This window comes from Anabrus simplex, chromosome 1, assembly GCF_040414725.1.
Source record: "Anabrus simplex isolate iqAnaSimp1 chromosome 1, ASM4041472v1, whole genome shotgun sequence".
In the NCBI taxonomy this organism is placed as follows: domain Eukaryota; kingdom Metazoa; phylum Arthropoda; class Insecta; order Orthoptera; family Tettigoniidae; genus Anabrus; species Anabrus simplex.
This window is the reverse complement of record NC_090265.1, coordinates 190,125,779-190,144,113: the sequence shown is the minus strand read 5'-3', so window position 1 is coordinate 190,144,113 and position 18,335 is coordinate 190,125,779. Positions and strand designations below refer to the sequence as shown.

General features: G+C 43.3%; 1 protein-coding gene across 6 annotated transcripts in view; it reads left to right on the top strand.

The window, feature by feature from the left end:
* The window catches only part of Scp2 (Sarcoplasmic calcium-binding protein 2), a 661,095-nt gene that overhangs the window by 565,454 nt on the left and 77,306 nt on the right, over positions 1-18,335 (top strand). For all 6 annotated transcript variants that reach the window (XM_067140278.2, XM_067140240.2, XM_067140250.2 and 3 more), the window contains one exon: positions 11,843-11,895. In XM_067140278.2, coding sequence (XP_066996379.1) covers positions 11,843-11,895 — 53 coding nt within the window. The remainder of the gene's footprint in view (positions 1-11,842; positions 11,896-18,335) is intronic.

The window sequence follows — 18,335 nt, the reverse complement described above, 5'->3', positions numbered from 1 at the left end:
TAAATAATTGTTGTCCAGCAAATGTTTTGCTTACTCTTTAATTATCGTAAGAAATTAATTATTTCTACTGGGCTTATTTCTGCTGCGAGTGACTGACTCCCTCGAATAAGACGCTGAGCCTGCCGGTCGACAACGCTGCTGTCTGTCTACACACAGCTGTTCGCATGCCGTCGAGCAATCATGTGATGTCATGTTCGTCATCACTCGTGTAAACTCATGGTTGTTCACAACACTTACTGTTGTTAATTGAGATTTGTTTTACCTTTTCTCATCTTCAATGGGCAATGTCCGAAGTTAGTCAAAAGAAGACCTCTCTCTCCCTCGGACACATGCAGACTGATCGCCAGGCCGCGGATTCGTCTGCTTTTATAGAAAACCGTCGGGCGCGTGTAAGGCCGGCCGCAAAATGAGACGCAGGTCCGTGAGGTGACGCAGGGTGACTCACGTCGAATTCTTCACGGCAGAGTGAGTCACGGCGACGATCGTCGCAAGTTGGATCGCAGTTTCTGTACGGAGTTTACCACGGAACTTTAGCTCTGGCAGAGATGGCGAATACTGATGCTTTGTTAATAGACTTGAGTTCAGAATCTGATTCCGATACCGAGTTTGTGTTAGAAACGGTATGTTACAGATTCAGCCGGTGCTCCACTTTTCATGTATTTTTGCTGTCTTCTGAGAGCATCTCTCAGCGAATGGGTCAGTTTCTCCCACATCGCCTTCGCTTCAGCACCTGCAACAATGGCTTTGTGGCTTGTATCATACAGAACTTCGCGAACACGCACGGCTTCAATTAGTTTTTCTTCCATTTCGAACTACAAAACACAATATGAACAGCCAAAATCATCGTGAGTCTTGCAGGAAACTGCGGAAGAGAGACTGCGGTCCGCAGGGTCACCACGGGCAGCAATTGCGTCACGTCACCCTGCGCCGTAACATGCGCGGGTCCAGTCAGTTCTGTGGTTCGCAGAAACTCACCGTGAGGCACCCTGCGTCACCTCACGGACCTGCGTCTCATTTTGCGGCCGGCCTAAGATGAAAACAGCACTGGCGAGAGCCGCGGCGGCCGAGGAAGAGACAAGCCAGGCGGCATACCACCGAGGCAAGCTAAGTTCTCGAGGTTACCGCCACGAATCCTCCGAATTGCTCCCCTCAAGTGCTTTTTCAAAAAAAGAATATTACAATAAACATATATACAGCCCATAATGGACCGACCACGATGAAACAACTGGGAAAAGAATAAGAGAAGAGCAGAAAATGCGAGAAGGAATGAAATAATACACAGAATCCATGCACCATCACACCCTAACGATCGTAGCGGAAGAGGAGGGCAACTGTCCCGGGCAGAGACAGGACTACCCCCTCGGTCAAGTGGCTGTAGTTGCTTGTGCCCCCCGGGCTCCACGAGTGCCGCGTCCTCTGCCACGACGAGACGTGGCGCGGCTGACCGCAGGCGCCCGGGTGGGAGGCTGAAACTGTAATCCCCCAGGTAGTACTAAGACGTCGTCACCAATGGCGGAGTCCAATTGCACTGCATACTGCCACCCGCGGGTAAGGGCCACATATAGCATTGAGGCCCTCGTATAGAAGAAAGCTTGCTATTTATTCTGGCAAAGTTAGGGGTGTACTCCCTTTCTTACACTTAACCAGGCTTAATCTAGAACGCTGTTAATAATAACTACTGATGACAATAATATGAAAACAATATCAACAATAAGAGTAATAGTATTAACAAAAGACCCAAACGTAGTGATATTAAGGAAGAATCATATCATACATATAGAAAACAAATCATATCATCTATATAATACACATCGTACTTAGAGGGGAAGGAAGAGGGAAATAATGATGAAAAGGAAGTAGGAGGAGGTGTTTTCAGGTCAAAACGTTATTATTCATGCATGTATATGTCATATGTATTTCGACACAGGCATGTTTAAAAGCTGAGTTGCTGGACATGCTTCTGACGTCCACTGGTAAGAAATTCCATTGTCGGGCTGCGGTAACGGTGAATCATTTCGTGTAGATTGTTGTGTACAGGAAGGGATAAACACATGATGCTGAAGGATCGGGTACTTTTGTTATGGTCTGTGGAGAGGAGTTTGATGCGATCACAGAGATAGACTGGTTGAGACGTTTTAAGAATATTATGCGAAAATCAGAGAGTATGAAGAGTGCGTCGTTCCTGCAGGCACCGTGTGTACGACGGTGGGTGACATGGTCAGCCTAACGAAGCCCACAGATAATCTTACACCAGCATTCAGAGCACACTGTAATTTCCTTCCCCTCTCTACTCCTACGTTGTTGTAAACTACTGTATATCGCAATAATCAAAATGAGGTAATGCAAGTGATTCAACGATAATTTTCTTTAATTAAAAGGGAAAGTTATTTCGAATTTACTGAGACAGCGTAGCGTTCCGTATATTTTTCTACACACAGACATAGTTTGGGCAGACCAGCACAGATGTTTGTCAAATATTATACCAAGATTCCTTGCGGTTTGCTATACTGTATGGGAATACCACACATATACAACTGTGGTAAGGCTGTCCGATTGAGTTTGCAAAGTAATTTAGGGTAACCAATAATTATTATTGTCTGGGATTTTGATGGGTTTAATTTTAATCCGTGGTTTTTGGCCCATGTATCTAGGGTCTTCAAGTCTTCATTCAGGTGAAGTGTTTTTGAATGTAGGTTTTCGGGTTTACTATGATTATATCTGTAAGTCATCTCCGTATAAGTGGCATTTACAGTGTTGTAATTTGGAAGCCATGCCATTTACAGTATATACAAAGAGAAAAAGATGGGGCTCAGTTCAGATCCTTGTTGTATTCTCACGTCAGCCGTATGCCAATTTGAACCTGCCTTTCCTTGTAACTGCCGCCATTCTCTCCTAAGGGTATGTGGGCTATTCGACGAACATTAACTTTCTCAATGGATTAATGGTATTGTGTCCAATTCATGATCCCAAATTCATGGATTAGATCCAGGCTGAGGTAGTGAACTTTGAAGGACGGTCAAAAATATTGGCACTTCACGTCATTGTTCTTGGAATGTTAAAGATCTCTGGTTGCGCACTCAGTCACCTGACAAAATGGCTCACTCATAGTATCCACCCAGTTTACGATTGCTTGAATGAATGTTTTGCGTACTGGTCTCCTGTTCAGAGGACCCCAGTTCGATTCTCAGTCGGGTCAAAGATGTTAACTGCGTATGATTAATTCCTCCGGCTACGGGACTGGGTGATTGTATTCCTCCTAATACGCTTCTCTTTATCTTACGTACACCACACTACCAACCACCACAGACATACACAATAGGGAATACATCCCTGCACTTAAAATTGCCGCCAGGAAGGGCATCCGGCCTCACCTAAATTGCCGATCCGTTGGGGAGAAGTCCAGGAAGAAGAAAGTATCTGTCCAGTGGAATTCCGCTTTCGTTGCTAGATATCAATACAATTGGAATGTCCCTGGATGGTACCAATTCATAAAGTCTTCAACTCGGTAACTGAAGTTATATTATTATTATTATTATTATTATTATTATTATTATTATTATTATTATTATTATTATTATTATTATTTACGATGATGTTATCACTGTCCATAATTAAAACAAATACTTAGTATTTTTATTGGGAAGCACGCTGATGAAAGGATCAACTCCACAAGTGGACAGAAACTAACCCGTCAACAACAGGTACAACAGCATTGTAGTGTATCAACTGTGGAGCATATTGACCCTGATAAGGGGAGTTGTCGGATTTCAAATATGTGTGGGTGTGGGAGTGAGGGGTGCGGGGGCGGCTGCCTCACTCGCTCAACTCATAACAGGGCCTGAGGCTGCTGGCCAAGATACTAAACTTCCTACCGAGCAGCAGCATGTAAACCTCTTGTGTGTCTTGGAAATGAAATCGAATAAAGTCCCTATAATGGCTTTTTAATCTTCGGTACTCGTAGATAAAACTTACAGTTTCTCATGTTATGTTGTCTTGAAAGCATTCGTTATCTTTGGTTATTTGCTTTACGTCGCACTGACACAGATAGGTCTTATAGCGACAATGAGATAGGAAAGCCCTAGGAATGGGAAGGAAGCGGCCGTGGCCTTCACTAAGGTACATCCCCAGCATTTTCCTGGTGTGAAAATGGGAAACCTCGGAAAACCATCTTCAGGGCTGCCGATAGTGGGATTCGAACCCACTATCTCCCGAATTCTGGATACTGGCCGCACTTAAGCGACTGCAGCTATCGCGCTCGGTTTCTTTATCTTTAGCGCAGCCCTGTGAACTGAATAGTTGTAGATTTCCACTTGTCACATATAAACCATGACGACGTTTACCTTAAGCCTTAGAAGAACGGAGTAGACATCAACAACATAGATTTTTATTTTACTTGTATTTTTATTTTATTTCTTATTTTCGCTTTTTCCTTTGGGGAGAACTTTATGAACCCATGCATTTTTCGCGAGTGCTACAATATGTTTAATAAATACCATTGATTTCTGTTGCCGAGTAGTTAGGTAGCTTACTTACCCATTAAGAAAGGAGATGCAGTACATCAGCATGATACAAGAAGAATGATATAGACTAAAGAAAACTGAAAAATGTCATGATTACACAGGGATGATACATTATAACAATATTATATTGGAATTACGAGATGTCGGTAAAAAAAAACTTGCTGATGATTAAAAGCATTGCAGTATCCAGGAATCTGAAGAAAAAATGGCGCACCTCCATATAGATAAGATGCATAAATATATTACTTTTAGATATAGCATAAAATATTTAGTACAGGATATATTCAAAGTCAGATGGAATGTAAATGGGAGTTTTGTGTTATCAGTAGCGCCCGGATGTTTACGCAGTAGGTTAGGATACAAACTTACTGAAGCGAGTAATAAGTAGAGTCTACCCGCACGACGGTAAACCTATGTGGTTTGCATAAACATTAGGGGTTCGACCCATTAGAACCCCTAAAGTTTATGTTACTCCCACTGCATTACGTTAGGGCGGGCTAGTCGACATTTCCTACTAACATTATTATTTAGTAACAAAATTACTCCGCCTCTGTGGTGTAGTGGTTAGTGTGATTAGCTGCCACCTCCAGAGGTCCGGGTTCGATTCCCGGCTCTGCCACGAAATTTGAAAAGTGGTACGAGGGCTGGAACTGGGTCCACTCAGCCTCGGGAGGTCAACTGAGTAGGGGGGGGGGGGTTCGATTCCCTCCTCAGCCATCCTGGAAGTGGTTTTCCATGATTTCCCACTTCTCCTCCAGGCAAATGCCGGGATGGTACCTAACTTAAGGCCACGGCCGCTTCCTTCTCTCTTCTTTGTATATACCTTCCAAACTTCCCTTCCCCTCACAAGGCCCCTGTTCAGTATAGCAGGTGAGGCCGCCTAGGCGAGGTACTGGTCATCCTCCCCAGTTGTATCCCCCGACCCAGATTCTGAAGCTCCAGGACACTGCCCTTGAGGTGGTAGAGGTGGGATCCCTCGCTGAGTCCGAGGAAAAAACCGACCCTGGAGGGTAAATAGATTACGAACGAACGAACGAACAAAATTACTCAGTAGGAAATGTCGACTAGCCCGCTCTAACGTAGTGCAGTGGGAGTAACATAAATTCCAGGGGTTCTAATGAGCCTAACCCCTAATGTTTATGCAAACCTCATAGCATTACCGTCGTGCGGGCAGACTCTACTTATTTCTCGCTTCAGTAAGTTTGCATTCTAACCTATTACTGCATAAACATCCGGGCCCCACTTATTAGGTTCAGTATAACTCTTGACATCGGTTTATCCCTTATAAGAGCAACGTTATTAACCTCTATTTGTTACAACCCTTCTTAGGTATCTTGAAATGAACTCCCTTCTTCCATTCCTCAGGAAGGCGCTCTTCGTTCCAAATTAGTGTTAGAAGTGGCTCCATGATTTGTTATATACACTACGCGTTCTGCCCCTGTTCATTTGTCTCAATGCTTGTGCGATCTCCTGTCGTGTTGGGGGTTCTACCGGTTTGACCATATTGTTTCCTCACCGATATTATTGAGTAATTCTATGAAGTGCTGTCTCTATCTTTACAATTGTTGTATCTCAGACATTAAGGCTATTCCGTCATTAATTTTTACTGGTTTATCTCCCGAAAAGTTTCCCTTAGAGAGCTTTCTCGTAACGGCATATATGTCTTTGCTGTTAAGAACTCTTGCTGCTTCTTCTTCTTCTTGTGTTGGCAGTTGGTCTGTTAACAGTTGTTTATCTCTCCGAACTTTCTTCTTAACTTCCTTGTTGTATTTCGTCATCGCTGCTGCTTTCTGGTTTCTTGTTCGAATGGAGTTGATCAGTGTCTTGCACTCTCTTCGCTTTTAGATTGATTCCCAAGTGTCATCCGATATCCATTCTTTCCTCTCTGGTTCTCTGTAGTCCATTACCGCTTTGCATGTTTCAAGAAGGAAATTTTTGATTGCGTTCAATTTAGTGTTTACGTCGTCTCTTTGTTCAGCGAGGACCTCGAACATGCTCTTCATTTGTGTCTTAAATTATTTTGGACTTCTGTTATTCCAAATTTCACTGAGTTGAAACGTTTTCATTCGTATATCTGCCTATTTTATTGGCGCTGCAACCTTCAATCAAATGTCAGCAGTCAAAATATGATGGTCACTGTATGCATCCGTTCCAAGTCCATTTCTCACATGGACGAGTGAATGTTTCCATGTCTTGCTTATTGCCAAGCGGGTTTCTGTCCGGAGATCAAGCGACACCTACGAAATCTTGTGGCAGTTCTTATGTGGTGACAGTAATTCAGCTAAAACCAATCCAAAATTACTCCACAGGTCTATGAATCTCTGTCCTCATTTATTTCCTTCTCCTATTCCATGTCTATCCATCATGATATCTCTTCCTTCATTTTCACTGCCAAGTTTTGCATTCAGGTCTCCCATTAATTCTACAACGTCCTTCTTCTTTATCCCTGCCAGTGTTGATGTCAGCCTGTCACAGAACTCCTCCATCTCTTCTGTTTCTTCTAACTCTGTTAGTGCGTATCACTGCACTATTGTCACTTGTCTGATTTTGGTTCTTATTCGTACAGTAATTATCCTGTGTGATACAACGGTCTATTTATAATTATTCAACCTTTTCTTTTCTTTGTAAGACACCCACTCTCCTTGAATGCTGTTCATTTGCTTCTCTTCCAGAGTAAATTAAGTCACCACCCTCTTCTTCCCTCACCTCTCCGTAGACTTTCCGTCTCGTTTCACCTAACCCAAGTATCTCCAGTTTATACCTTTTTCATTTCTGCCATTTTTGCATAATACATGGTTTCCACAATCCATAATACAATCCGTGTCGTGCATTTTATTGTAAAAGTCGTCTCCATAAAATCCAGCCTGCATATATTTCGTCTGGTTACTGTAACAAGTTTCTTTCAGGTGTGCGAGTTATTAGCCCACAGCACCCCAGTCCAGTGGGAAGCTGCCTCCTGGCTGCGCTGAACCGCAGAATTTTTCTGTAGGAGTTATTGTATCTCCCTTGGCCTTTAAAGATCCCCTTTACCACACGGCAGTGATTTCTGCTTATTTAATCCCAAGATGAAGAGCTACCTCCCCCACCCCCAGCTTCACCATATCAAAGGACGACTCCTCCGTCGTTGCTGCCGTTGAGGTCATCACCAGAGCGCCATCAGCCGTCACTTTTGGAGCTCCTTTAGGGCTTTCACAGCTACCATAGCGGTCTAGGGACACACGTACTCTCCGCTACGTAACACCCCTACAGGAAATCCTCTAATCATGCCGTTATCCGCCTCTCACGTGGACGAGGGTTGGCCTTATGGGAAACTTGAGACATATCTTATTGTTTCCCTATGATGTGTCACAGTGGTATGCACGAGGGCACGATTACACTTTTAAGTCTGCAATCGACGGACAAAACAGATTAAAAGGGCAGATAATGGGTTTTTCAGGCACTACCTGCGATATAATTTGCTGAAACCTCATGTACACATACATACACGTTCACTTAACTCGTATTTTCAGAAGATCAGTTTGAAGGGAGATGATTGGTGGAGCGTCACTGCCAGAGAGTGCTAATTAGCCTTTGTTTACTGCAAACATATCGAAGAATCAGAAAATAATTGTTAATTCTGAATATTGAATCAAGGATCATTAATTTGATAGAGAAATAATATGGATGCCGTTATGCATCACTAGACCAAGCGCCAAAAGTTGGTTGCGAGATAATCGCGTTTAAATTTGGTTCTATGTGTAAATTCGAGCGAACATAATTTTGCTAAATATGGTATTACCGGTGTTGTAGGATAATATATTGTACCTTCTCACCAAATTTCAACATTTTTATACTCGCACTACATAGATTTTCTTGAAGAAATGGCGCTTAGTCTACTGATGCAATTTAAGGTTTTTCTAAAGTGCGAATAATGTATCACGATGCTACACCAATAACCTCTAATTGTTGAGAATCTACTGAGTAAAACTTCAAAAAATATAACATGGCGGTAGCCATGATTAAGAACTGAATCTCCTACTGTCTGAAAAGGCCCACTAAGTGCTTGATCCACCACGAGCCGCGCCACAACTCCGGTACATTATTCAAGTTTTAGATGGAGAAATTCTAGAAGGGAAGCTATTCTCTAATGTCGTGATTTGAGGAATTTCAACTTATCTGAGTCAAATACATTGGTAAGACATGAGCCAGTATAGTCTATACAATTTTTTAATGGATTTTTCTTCACGATAGGCCTATTATGTTCTGAGAGTACAGTATTAACGTGATATTTTTAATACAAACAAATCACTGGACAGGTAATAAGATTCTTGCTCTCAGTTCATTCAATCTCGAAATCAGGATCTCCATTAAACCTATCTACGTCACCCACGATGTCAGAATCTGTTTGAAGATTCTGGTAAAATTGTTTGGCATCTGCAGGTATTAGGTGCATCAGCGAACCAAAGTCTCTTAGTTTGGCTTCAGAGATAATAGGTTTTCCTTTTTGCCACAAAGGTATTAATGCCTGGGGAAAGGGAACTCTAGTTTCCCGTGCTCGTCCCTGTCTTGACTTATTTAGATTTACTTCCTGAGATTCACCATCAAATTCTAGAGAATGATTCTCAGGCGCAAGCTTCTTAGCAAGCTGTATTAGTAGCATTGTCCTTCTCCTGGAAGTACTTGATACATTGCTGAACTTCGTCCCTTGATAAACCACTCAATGTATCACCACGTAAAAATATCAGCACTAACGAAAACGCGGGCTGCCTCGCTGTCATCCGCGCGCAATGTGAGGAATGTGGCGCTTGGTCTAATGATGCAAACTGGAACGTCGCATAGTCTACTGATGCAATATACATTTTTACTGATTCCCACTTTGTCGCTTAGGTTTTCTGTTTACTAACAACTAACGGCCTCTTGTACTGCAGTGGGGAATTTTTTATAAATAGCTCAAGCCTTCCTCTACAAGATGGCGCTAAAATCTCAATTTTCGTCAAATGGCGCTTAGTCTACTGATGCATAACGGCATCCAATTTACATTTAACAACTTCTAATCAAAGGTAATGTTCAGGATGCCCAACCAAGATGGAAAAGCCGTGCACGGTTCCTCCAGAAGAAGGTGGGATTGACTCCGCGTCACGACGTCAGGAAATTAAAAACAAGACTCCCACATCTGAAGAGGCACGATGTTCTGAGGTTCATTCAACCTACCGAAGAAATGAGTAATCAATTTATGAGAGTAAAAGCAACCGGGAATACCACTTAGTATTGAGATACGGATAATGGTAAACCTTAACTTCTTCCACTCTTCCAGCGACCTTAATGGCCTGTCAGGAGGTGGCCTTTGAGGAAAAAATTAGTTTAATATAAAAGAAAACTGCATCCTTATAAACACTTCCAATTTTAACAATTTTTATGGTTAATCACAATATTTGAGCACTTACGGGTGGAGCGTTAATGGATGAGTATTTTAAAAAATCTTCTAAAAGTTATTTAAAGAATCACGCTTCTTTACTTTGCCCACTTCCAACTTTAAGAATTGAAGTTCTTTACTGTTACACTTTCTTGATTGGCAGTGAATATTATGGATCGCCCATTTCCTGTAAATAGAGCTCGCCTAGAGTTGTTGTTGTTGTTAACACACTTGACTCTAAAGCGTCGAGAGTGCGTTACAACCTTCACATCACTCCATCCGAACTTTCCTTAAGCTATGTTTAAATTATCAAGGTGTTTGTATGTTTGTTTCTTGACGAGAAAATGCAATTTCCTCCATCACTTCTTTAGGAAAGCGTTCCATTTCTTGTAGACCTACCCTGAAAGAGCTCCATTGTAGGATGATCTTTATAGGATCTTCTCTCTGTCAAAGTGTTTGCTTCTGACAACAGAATTAATAGCCCAAGAACAAGTACTTTGCAAGTTACCTGAGATAGTGGTGGTAGCAATTATTGTTTTTAAGGGAATATACTATTAGATAATCAGCCTACCCAAATTTAAATCACAAGTGAAAGGGAAATAAGGAAAGGGTCATTGTAAACTTGATAGAATTACTAGCCTTTTTCTTTTTCCTTTTCTTTTTTTTCCTTTACGTCGCACCGACACAGATAGGTCTTATGTCGACGATGAAAGAGGAAAGGCTTAGGAATGGATGGGAAGGAAGCGGCCGTGGCCTTAATTAAGGTACAGCCCTAGCATTTGCCTGGTGTGAAAATGGTAAACCACGGAAAATCATCTTCAGGGCTGCCGACAGTGGACTTTGAACCCACTAACCCCCGAATGCAAGCTGACAGCTACGTGACCCAAACCGCGCAGTCACTTGTTCGATCACATGTATCCTTCCCTATTAAGGAATGCATACGATTTCAAAAAAGTCTATGCAATATGTAATTGAACTGTTGAAACAAACTGCATAATTACAGTGTATTTGAAACCTTGAAACTTATTTACAGATTAATATATCGAAAGTTTTCAGTCACGCAAAGATGGGAATGGCCTAGGAATGGGAAGAGAGAAGCCGTGGACGTAATCAAGGTACAGCCCCAGGCTTTGCCTCGTGTGAAAATAGTAAACCACGGAAAATCATCTTCAGGGCTGCCGACGGTGGAATTCGAATCTAACATCTTCCGAATGCAAACTCACAGCTACGCCACCCTAACCGCACGCCCAACTCGCTCGGGTTTTAAAAATCTGAACATTATTTTATGACTAGTAAGTTAATAGTTAAGCATGCAGTACTTTTAAAAGTAGAGTGTGTAGTTGCTGAGTTATAAAAAATCGAACTTCACTAAATTGAAACTAGCGAAAGATGTACCTCTCGCCCCCTTTAAGCAATCGTGACAGAAATATCAAAGATCATGGCCGCCCACGAACTCAATTCCCCCGCATTTCGGACGGATGCGTTAACCATGTTTCTTGGAAGACAAGCACAGAAGACAGATATTTTCAAATCGTTGATGCTGACATTGGCTGCCTTAGAAGATAAAGGCTATACAACGGCAGGATTGCCATTTAGGTCAGTGATGGATAGAAGGCTTCATGTAGCACAGCAGTACGTCTAGTAAGCTCTTCCACCGAGCGAGTTGGCCAAGCGGTTAGGGCCGCGTAGCTGTGAACTTGCATTTGGGAGATAGTAGGTTCGAACCCCACTGTAGGCAGCCCTGAAGATGGTTTTCCGTGGTTTCACATTTTCATACCAGGCAAATCCTGAAGCTGTACCTTGATTAAGGCCACGGTCGCTTCCTTCCCACTCCTATCCCACCGTCGCCATAAGACCTGTCTGCGTCGGTGTGATGTAAAACCAATTGTTAAAGATGTCAGCTCCTAACTTCCGTATTCTCGTGTTTCAGACGTCAACAAAAGCGGAACCATCGAGAGGAAGGACTTCGAGCTGGCTATTGAGGTAGGTAACTCAAAACAATCATTCAAGTCTGATTTCAGACTGAGTCTGTTCGGAAGTAAGCTACAGTTGTCGTATACAGTAATAATATCATGAAGGGTCAAGGTGGGTTTTTAAGTGTTTTCTCACTTGGGCATACTAATCTCCAGTAAGAGAAATTCGGTTCATACCTTGAACAGACTGCCTACACTGTTCGATACTTCTGCAGTTTTACAACAACGAACTCAGCCTTGCCAACTAGGCCCTATTACAACACACTTATGTATCATTAGAATGGCCTACATATAAGGTGTTCCAGTAAATTTATTTAAAGATACAACATTTTGAAAATGTTTCGTATTGAACTGAATCACAATTAAATTGAAACAAGAAATAAAGTGGTTCAACCTATTCAATACAAGGAAAATAAGAAATGTAAACTTTACATTCTTATTTGATTAAAAGCGGGACCGGTTTCGACCACTATTTCGGATCATCATCAGCCGATTAAATAAAAATAGAAAACAATACATAGGAAAACAATAAGTAAAGGATAAGTCTTTCACTAAAAAATTCCGAATTGAACTGTATACTATTACATCACCTACAGTTCAGATCATTACAACATTCGAATTTAAATTCATACCTTACGCTACCTCAAATACGACCGGAACTCTTATCTTCAAGAAATAACACGCTATGCATGTTCGTTTTTCATTTGTTTCCAATATTGCGCTTTTTAACATTTTTCTCCTCACAATTGCTTTTTATGTCAACTGTTCTGCATCCCTAAAGAATCTGTCATACAAGACCCTATAAACATTAATATATACTACAATTATATTAAATTTTATTGTATATTTTTGCGCCTAGAAGTATTTTCAGGCTTGATCATTGAACTATTCACCAAGTTTCATTGGCATTTACAAGCACAGTGCCGGACATACGTACGTATGTTGTGCTGCTCTTCAAGAACTTTCACCTAGCTTCATTTCAATGACTTATCTTCGAATTCTTCTGGATTTCAGGATCTTACATCACGCAGTGCTAATCCCCATAGTTATATAGTGCTTCTTGAACTGCTTTTAGTGAAATACTTATCCTTTACTTATTGTCTTCCTATGCATTGTTTTATATTTTTATTTAATCGGCTGATGATGATCCAGAATAGTGGTCGAAACCGGTCCCGCTTTTAATCAAATAAGAATGTAAAGTTTACATTTCTTATTTTCCTTGTATTGAACAGGTTGAACCACTTTATTTCTTGTTTCAATTTAATTGTATTCCTGTAAAGACAATTAAAATTAAAGAGGAAATACTGAAAATATCTAGGTAGGGAACTTAAGGTCTGAGAAGCCAGCTTGAGGATATACGGACTTAAACATGTCTATCACTATTACTTTTTTCCGGAAATAATCGCATCCCTGAATGTGACTGCCTATAAACAACTATGTACGAGACAGAAATAGTTACAGTTCCATTTAGAATAGCAAGTTGGTATTGCACTTATGAAAGCACGGGACGCAGAGGTTATTACACGTCCTTCCATGTGTCCCTTGTTGTTATTCATCTAGCCTATCTTCAACAAGTCACAAGATATTTGAGGTGAAAAAGGTGAGCCACGCTGTATACATATACGTAGGTGGATCAAAAGATTAGTTGCACTAACGCGCCGCAGCAGCGCGCTGTGTGTCGCAAACGTGGACACAGCGGAGAAAGGGACAGACACTGCCCACACGTCTGTCAGGCAGGTCGCTGTGGTGTCTCGTCTAGTATTGTGTGAATAGCGGCCAAATGCATTGGCGCGTCAACTGGACATTCACTCCAAATATGAGGTGCGTGCGACAATCCGATTTCTATGGACCAACAGGAAGAATTGCACGGACATTCATCGTGAAATTAGTGCTGTGTATGGGGAGCGGGCCATTTTCCGGTAAGGTATCGTAAAATGGTGTCAGCAATTCGAAGCCGGACGCACGGATATCACGGACAACCATCGCGAAGGCAGGCCCGCAACGTCCAGGACCCGTGCAAAGGTCAACAGTGTGAATGCGATCATTAGACAGAACCGGCGCATTAAACTGAGAGAAATCGCGACGCAGCTGAACATGTCGTATGGCAGTGTGTTCGCCATTGTTCACGAGGACCTTGGATATCGTAAGCTGTGTCAAAGATGGGTCCCACGTCTTCTCATCGATGAGCACAAGGGATAACGTTTCCAATCCTCCCTGGCATTTTTGCAACGCTATGCCGCAGACGGCAAAGGGTTTCTGCGGCGAATCGATTCCTATGGGCCAACAGGAAGAATTGCACGGACATTCATCGTGAAATTAGTGCTGTGTATGGGGAGCGGGCCATTTCCCGGCAAGGTATCGTAAAATGGTGTCAGCAATTCGAAGCCGGACGCACGGATATCACGGACAACTATCGCGAAGGCAGGCCCGCAACATCCAGGACCCGTGCAAAGGTCAACAGTGTGAATGCGATCATTAGACAAAACTGGCGCATTAAACTGAGAGAGATCGCGGCGCAGCTGAACATGTCGTATGGCAGTGTGTTCGCCATTGTTCACGAGGACCTTGGATATCGTAAGCTGTGTCAAAGATGGGTCCCATGTCTTCTCACCGATGAGCACAAAGGATAACGTTTCCAATCCTCCCTGGCATTTTTGCAACGCTATGCCGCAGACGGCAACGGGTTTCTGCGGCGAATCGTCACAGGCGACGAAATGTGGGTCCACCACATCACCCCCGACACGAAGCGAACATCAACGGAATGGGTGCACCCCTCATCACCACAACGAAAGAAGGCCAAGGTTCAACCTTCAGCCGGTAAGGTTATGGCGACAGTGTTCTTTGACATGGAGGGTTTGCTGCACGTAGAATTAATGCCGAAAGGAACGACGATCAACGTGGCGGCGTATTGTCAAACGTTGCGCCGGTTGCGTAAAGCGATTAAAGAGAAGCGCCGGGGGGAAATTGAGCGCCGGTGTGATTTTGTTGCACGATAACGCAACAACTCACAAGGCCCGCCAAACGAGAGAAATACTGCAGCGTTTCAAGTGGGAGGTCTGGCAACATCCACCCTACAGTCTCGACCTAGCGCCATGTGACTTTCATTTGTTCGATAAGCTCAAAACGGAGCTCGGTGGTCGACGTTTCCAGACCGATGAGGAGGTGAAGGCCGATGTCTCCGAGTTGTTGTAGAACGCTGGAGGAAATTTCTATGCATCCGGCATCAACAAGTTGGTTGTGCGTTCGCAGAAATGTTTGGAGTCTCTTGGAAACTATGTGAAAAAGTGACGTTACAATGTATATCGTTATAGTCGTGTTGCTGTTGTATAGGTGGTGTAGTAAATGGCCTCAACTGGGAAGTGCAACTTATTTTCTGCTCTGCCCTCGTATATTAGTTGTGTAAGGTCGCATCAACAGATACACAGGATTTTGGCAGTACATGATTAGGGAAAGCATAGGATATGGAAGAAAACGGCCGTGGCTTTAATTAAGATACAGCATCCATCTAGAATGAAAATGGGAAACCACGGAAATCCATCTTCAGAGCTGCCAAAGCTGGGATTCGAACCAGCCATCTACTGAATGTATTCGTACCGCGTAGAAAAAGTGCTCGGTATAGCTCAGGTAAATTGCACGTTAAGATATAGTAGACATAAGCGTAAAGGCCGACAGGCTCGGAGACACAATAAGCCACACACTAATTGAGATTATTTTCGGTACTTATCTTCTTCTTCTTTATCTGTTTATCATCCAGGGTTGGTTTTCCCCTCGCACTCAGAGAGGGATCCCACCTCTACCGCCTCAAGGCCAGTGTCCTGGAGCTTCAGACTCTGGGTCGTGGGGTACAACTGGGGAGAATGACCAGTTCCTCGCCCAGGCGCCCTCACATGCTATGCTGAACAGAGGCCTTGTAGGGAGGATGGAAAGATTGGAAGGGATAGACAAGGAAGAGGGAAGGAAGCGGCCGTGGCCTTAAGTTAGATACCATCCCGGCATTTGCCAGGAGGAGAAGTGGGAAATCACGGAAAACCCATTCCAGGATGGCTGAGGTGGGAATCGAACCCATCTCTACTCAGTTGTCCTCCCTAGGCTGAGTGGATCCCGTTCCAGGCCTCGTACCACTTTTGAAATATTGTGGCAGAACCGGGAATCGAAACCGGGCCTCTGGGGGTGGCAGCTAATCACACTAACCACTACACCACAGAGGCGTTGGTAGTTATCTATTTCCAAAATCACATGAATTCCGGGATGGTCCCTTTCTGAAAGGTACGACCACCTCGCTTCGATTCCTTGCCTAGCTCTAGAACACAGTCACTTGATCTCTGGTCCAGGGACGTGGTGGTAGCCGATTATTGTTATAAATAATAGAATAATCAGATGCAATAAATCAGTGCCTCATAGCCTTAATCGGAGGTAGAGTTCCGACTGAGTTAGAACCAGAAAAACGCCATGTTCTTTCTTTCTTAATCTGTTTATCCTCCAGGATTGGTTTTTCCCTCGGACTCAGCGAGGAATCCCACCTCTACCGCCTCAAGGGCAGTGTCCTGGAGCTTCAGACTCTGGGTCGGGGTTACAACTGGGGAGAATGACCAGTACCTCGCCCAGGCGGCGTCACCTGCTATGCTGAACAGAGGTCTTGTGGAGGAATGGGAAGACTGGATGGGACAGGCAAGGAAGAGGGAAGGAAGCGGCCGTGGCCTTAAGTTAGGTACCATCCCGGCATTTTGCCTGGAGGGGAAGTCGGAAACCACGGAAAACCACTTCCAGGATGGCTAAGGTGGGAATCGAACCCACCTCTACTCAATTGACCTCCCGAAGCTGAGTGGACCCCCTTCCAGCCCTCGTGCCATTTTTCAAATTTCGTGGCAGAGCCGGGAATCGGGCCTCCGGGGATGGCAGCTAATCACACTAACCACTACACCACAGACGAAAACGCCATGTACGGTACGAAATTAAGATTTGCAACTCCTCGCAAATGTAATACTGTCCAAGTTATAGATATTCGTATCTCATCAAGGGAGGTCGGACAGCGAAAGTGATAAACGAAGGTCCATCTAAGTAAGTGGAGGAAATGTCTGACTCACCCAGGTCATTGTCATTACTAGGCACTTCTCGACATCTGTAAATTCCACAAGGATTGTAATAATAATAATAATAATAATAATGTTATTGGTGTTTACGTCCCACTGACTACGTTTACCGTTTCCGGAGACGCCAAGGTGCCGGAATGTTGTCCCGCGAGAGTTCTTGAACGTGCCAGTAAATCTACTGACATGAGGCTGACGTATTTGAGCACCTTCAAAAACCACCGGACGGAGCCGGAATCGAACTCGCCAACTTGAGCTCAGAAGGCCAGCGCTCTATCGCCTGAGCTACCCAGCCGCGATAAACTACATCAGAATCAGAATCAACTTTAATACACTGACCGTTAAAACGGCAGAAGTGTGTTCCGCTCACCCTGAGAGTGAAGCCACGTTGATGATAAACTTTTAAATAAGTAAAAGTAATTTTGTATGAAGCACTGCATTCATAATATTAATATGTCAAATTCAGCTGTGGTCAGAACTAGTCCTGGCGACAGAGAGCCGTCCCCATTACATCTCAGTGCCGTTAACTTCCGCCCCACGAAGTAATGTAGTAACTGCACGTTCGTTGTTATCGAGTACTTGTCCCATTGTTGCGGCTAGCATATCAAAGTAATGAAATGTGACCCTTGCCCCTGGTCCATTACATTAACACAAAGAAATGATGTATTAAGTGGACAATAACTCAGCATCATTGTCGACCTCCATCACAGGCAAGCCTTTGAGTTCCATTTGAGATAATAGCTGTTCAGCTTGTGCCTAGGAATCAGTAATGTTTTGAAAGAACGAAGTTTCTACTTCAAAAATCTTTGTCTGCGTTGATATTCTTATTTTATACGATAAACCCATCAAATTTATACAAGACACCATTGTCTGTTAGGTCATCAGCCCAGAGGTTGGTTGGAACCTCAAATAGCACCACCAAAAGCTATGCAGTTATAGGAAGACCATAAAAACCAAGCTAGTACCGAAATGAGGTGTACTTGGCAAGATGAGGAGTGAGGTAGTTTGCCATTGCTTTCCTCACTGTGCCGGAAAGTACTATTGTAGCGCGACTGACCCTATGAACAACACCGTTCATAACACTCAGACACACTCTCCATGCTCCGAATGTCATTACTCAGTACTCCCATACCCCAGCAGCTACCATATTGTCACAGCCATGGATGAGACTGGGACTGTATCAATCAATCAATCAATCAATACTGATCTGCATTTAGGGCAGTCGCCCAGGTGGCAGATTCCCTATCTGTTGTTTTCCTAGCCTTTTCCTAAATGATTTCAAAGAAATTGGAAATTTATTGAACATCTCCCTTAGTAAGTTATTCCAATCCCTAACTCCCCTTCCTATAAATGAATATTTGCC